The 4866-nt window shown below is 33.6% G+C and overlaps 1 protein-coding gene across 1 annotated transcript; it reads right to left on the bottom strand.

Moving 5' to 3' along the window:
- Nucleotides 1-251: 251 nt before the first annotated feature.
- Nucleotides 252-2799, bottom strand: LOC107901404 (WAT1-related protein At4g08300). Its single transcript, XM_016827396.2, has 7 exons — nucleotides 2356-2799; nucleotides 2195-2257; nucleotides 1785-1901; nucleotides 1463-1700; nucleotides 1221-1379; nucleotides 872-1023; nucleotides 252-682 (listed from the first exon to the last, which is right to left on the bottom strand). Exons 1-7 carry the CDS (start codon nucleotides 2556-2558, stop codon nucleotides 460-462), a joined length of 1155 nt encoding a protein of 384 aa, XP_016682885.2. The 5' UTR covers nucleotides 2559-2799; the 3' UTR covers nucleotides 252-459.
- Between the last annotated feature and the right edge of the window lie 2067 nt (nucleotides 2800-4866).

Raw genomic sequence — 4866 nt, 5'->3', positions numbered from 1 at the left:
ACGATGGACATTAACTTAATAAGATATTCATAACAAGTCCTAAAATTTCCCGGGATAATTGTTTGAGCTTGAATGAGTTGACTTTAAATCCTCATTTGTATTGTTAGAATTATAGTAGATAATTTTGTAAATAAATCCTCATACGAAAAATTGGATTGTAATTGCTAACCAATCGAGAGTGCTCTTTGTTTTATCTTTTTAGTTTTCTGTTGTTTTGCTACTCAAATAAAACTCAACCCTTCGAAACAACATAAGGAAATTGCTAGGGTTTTTTACTTCAAATCAAAATCCTCATAGTACAATCACAATTTGATACATATGACATAGATTACTTAGATGCAGCGAAGCTGTGTGTGAGAGAGATGGGATGGGATGGTTACATAGTACTTTTTTTTATGCTTGTGGAAGGTCAACTTCGCTTGAAATTTATAAAGAATATTGGAAATTAAGGAAATGTTCTTATGTCCGTTGAGCGCTAAAGGGACTGTTTGAAGCTGGAACCCTAACAATTCTTGCAGCTCCATCAATGCTATTATTAACATTGATAGATTTAGCATTGTTTGTGATTGGCAATTCTTGCAGGCCTTTGCTTTTCTCATCACTTTCTAGGTTTTTCCCGTCTTTGCTTTTACCCCACGCCACGGTGTAAAGCCCTGAGACTATGATAATGGCTCCAAGAATGCTGAAATCAACCACACACACACACACAAAAAAAAAAAAAAAACCCGAAGCAGTAATCAGAATCCACTAAATGAATAAGACGTGTAGATTATTTTAATGGTTATATTGTGCATTGTGTCACTATCTGGCAAAAGTAATTATCTTTAACACTTGATGGTGCACCATATTTTCATAATTGGTGTCAATATACCTTCCAAGGTGGACTTTTTCTGCTAAAACAAAGGTACCGAGAGCAGCAGTGATGATCATGCATAGAGGGCTGAATGATGTAAGGAATACTGGCCCTCGTTCCCGGATCACGACTCCTTGCACGTAATACGCAATCCCAGAGCAAACTATTCCCTACTCCAATCACAATAGTGAAACATTAAAGTGTCAATCCACTTGTGTTTCGTGTGTTTGCTTATTTTTGTTTTTACAGAACTTTTCAACTGCATCAATGGCTGGCCAAAAAAGGCTTGTAAAGCAATAAACAAAAGTTGGTAGCTCTAATTTTTGTTGATGTATTCATCTTATTTAGTTTTTATTGGGGCACTTACAGAGTAAGCTGCAGCAAGGAGCCTTGAATCCCAACCTAGTTTCCATGCACTTAGGCCTCGAACCAGGATAAGGGACAATCCTGCATTTTCGACCGTTCCCATCAAACATATCCAAGCTGTAAGAGAGAGCTCGGCTGGGTACATCTTCAACGTGAAGGACTAAACCAGAAACCATAACCAATACAATTAGGTCGAGAATATGTATTTAGTTTAAACCAAACTTTGAATATGTCTCCACTCACTTGCAAAATAAAGTAACTTGACCAGCTTAAGATACTTCCTAGAAGCATTATGGTTCCAGTAACCCAGTGTTTGTCTGCAGATTCAGTGGTGTTTCCATGGTGTGCCACGCCTCCTGATTTGATGAAATCAACAATTGGACCTTTGTACAATGTCATCACCATTGCCCCTACCACAGTGATTGCTGTTCCAATGATCTTCGCTACACTGTATATCTTCTTCAAATTGATCTTCTCTAACCTGATTGATATTCAGCAATGATTCAGCACATACGTGTATATATATATTAATAAATGATGGAATTAAAGTGGTCTGAATTCTCACCTGAAAATCATTGCCAATATGAAAGTAACAGCAGGAAGCATGTTGACGAAAGCCGATGAATATGTTGCAGTTGTCTTCATCATTCCCAGGTAGTATAAGTTCTGGTCAAGCACTGGCCTGTAGAATACAATCAACAAAGACCCTTTACATTCTTTGATCAGCATGTATTGATAATTTCCCTTTCTTCTTATCGTGCTTATATATATATATATATCAAGAACAAGCATACATGCATGACCTCGTTGAGGATATATGCTAAATTAAAGATGTACACTCGATTGTCATTTAAATTGCTACATATCCTCTATAGATGAATATGTTAAAGCTTTCAAGATCAAACAGAACCCTTAGAACATATTCATATCGGACATATATTCACAGTGGGTGTGTATATAAAAAAGAAGCATTACTCGAGGAAACCAAGAACCACAATCCTGAGGAAGATAGGAAGGGTCATCTTTGGCCGGATTTTCCTGCATAAAACAATGGAAAGGCAGAAAACAAGCTAAGGAATTGATCCATGAAATAACGTGGTCTATCTATTTTAGAAACTGGGTAAAGAAGAGGAAACCTTTCGAGAACAAAGGCAAAGGGAGCAATGACAATGGTGGCGACAACATGACGGTAGGTACAAAGGATGAAATTACTCATGCCCTGCTTTAAAGAAACCAAGGAGATGATATACATCCCTGCATATCCAAACTGCAAGGAGACGATTGCCAAGAATGGTTTCACTTTGTCCCACACATTAGACAAAGCTGATTGGTCTCCCATTGTTTCTCTCTCGCAAGCTCTGAGGTTGCCAACTTCTAAATTAGAAACGTCCCTTCTTATAGGGTTTCAAATGAATAAAGGCAACTGACATTGTTTTCCAATGAATGTAAGAGCTGAATAATGTGTTCAAGGCACTAACTCTTACTTTGATACGGATGTATTTTCTTTCTCATGCGTATATTGCAGTTGCGGATTGCGACAAAATACTCTCAACCAGTCGGGTTATGGCTTGTGGCGTAGCGAGGGGGTGGCCAGGGCAACAGCTCCTTAAATTGTAACTTTTTTAATTTTTAAAATTTTAAATTAGTATTTTACATTAGATTTAATCTTTTAAAAGTTATAAATATATAAACTATTAAAATAATAATAGTAAAAATTATAATTTAATTTGGTTCCCTACCAAATTTTATAACTTCCTTCTACCTCTAGGATTTTTTTTAAAGAAAAACATTGGATTCGAAATAGTTCCATTTTTTTCATCAAAGTTTTAAAGATGAATTTAAATAATATCTGTGATTTATATATTTATTAAGATAACCTCTTTTAATTTTATAATTATTTTTATATTTTTTGGACTATGATTCTTATTTTTATAAAAAAATCTTAAATATTACAACAAAGCTAAGACAAACAATAAAATAAACTAAGTGAAAGTAAAGCAATATTGCAAAAGTAAGTCTAAAGCAGCATATGCATTGTTTCTTAAAAGACATTAAGTAAAATTAATACAAGGAAAACATTTTCATGGAATACCATCGTATCAGCAATCAAAGATGCAGTAGTTGGTGCCTTGGACTTATACAGCTGATACAACAAAGATGTACGGCATTGCATCTTTGCTTTTCCTTTTTTCCCTTTTGACTCGGCTAGAAAATGGAAATTTTATATAGAAAAGAAAAGATGCACTAGTTGGTTGATAGCACTCCACAATGAAGATCAAACATAAATATCCATAAATAATATGAAAAATAAGACTGTCGGGTGGGATAAAAATAAATTTATGATAATTTAATGCTAGATTTCAAAGTGTGTAATTATGTCAATTTTTTAAAGTTTTATTTATTTTTATCTGTATTTTATGTGTAAAAGAATTATTGGTAAATATATGTCGTTAATACAATGAAACTTAATGTTTGATTGTATTTTTCACTAACTGAAAGAGTTCACTAAATATTAGTAGCTTATAACAAGACTATCAATTTCTATAAAAACTCTTTTATTGAATAATTTATGAATACAAAAAATTTTGGGAGAAAAAAACTTTTGACATTTAAAAGACATTTTTTTTATTTGAAAGGAATTTTATTAATATTAAAGAAAAAGCATACAATTAGGGTCAAGCCTTGAAACTAAGCATAGAATAAGGATTCTCTACACATACCCAATTTGGGTAGGGAATCAACCAACCGGTTGGCCTCTCTTAATACATTTGAGAACTCCACATCTTTCATAACTAAAATAAGCCTATCAATAGCAGCAAAGAGATCCATAAACGCCAGGGATGCAAGTCTTTTTTAATCACCTGAGACACTACTGTGGTTGAGCCTGATTCAATCACCAATTTTTTTTAACTCAGCCAAGGTGATGCCGCAAACAACCTCAGAGCAATATAAATAGCATGAATTTCAGCATCGGTTGATGGTAACGTGCCAAGAGGGACAGAGAATAATATACAAATGCAGCCATTCGAGTCTCTCAAAACACCACCACACCCAGCCAGACTCGACTCCCCTTTAGCGGATCCACGCATTACATTTTAACACGTCAGAATCAGGCGGTGACCATGAAATTCTAAACCTTGGGTATGAAGGTTGGATACTCGAATCAGCAAGGCGGGGCAAAATCCAACAAATAGCTTCTTTTTGTACTAGATCCTAACACTCTACCTTCAACATTTCCTTTTTGCACTTTCATTTTCTTTTTATTAATAAAATTGGTTTAGCTCAATTGCTTGTTTTGGTTTTGTTATGATGTCTGTAATATATTGGTATACTTTTGGTTTTATGTTTTGGAGCTTGTTTAGATGATTTTGTTGAAATTTCGATATTATGGAAGAAAGAATTGTAGAGAAGAAATGAGAAAAAATTTAGTAACAAAATTGTTTGTTAAGATTTTTATTATTTTTCACTCATCTATTTTTAACAATGTAACAAGGGTATTTATAATAAGAAAAACTCTTAAATATGGAAAGAAATAATAAAGATTTTTATACTAATAAATGTCAAATATAAATGCTAAATATATTATACTAATAAATACTAAATCTTTTAGAAAGAAAATATATTTTATTTAACTTGACTTGCAAGCA

The sequence above is a fragment of the Gossypium hirsutum genome, chromosome D06 (genome assembly GCF_007990345.1).
Source record: "Gossypium hirsutum isolate 1008001.06 chromosome D06, Gossypium_hirsutum_v2.1, whole genome shotgun sequence".
NCBI lineage: Eukaryota > Viridiplantae > Streptophyta > Magnoliopsida > Malvales > Malvaceae > Gossypium > Gossypium hirsutum.
Note: the sequence above shows the minus strand (reverse complement) of the source record. Positions and strands in the feature narration are given on the sequence as shown.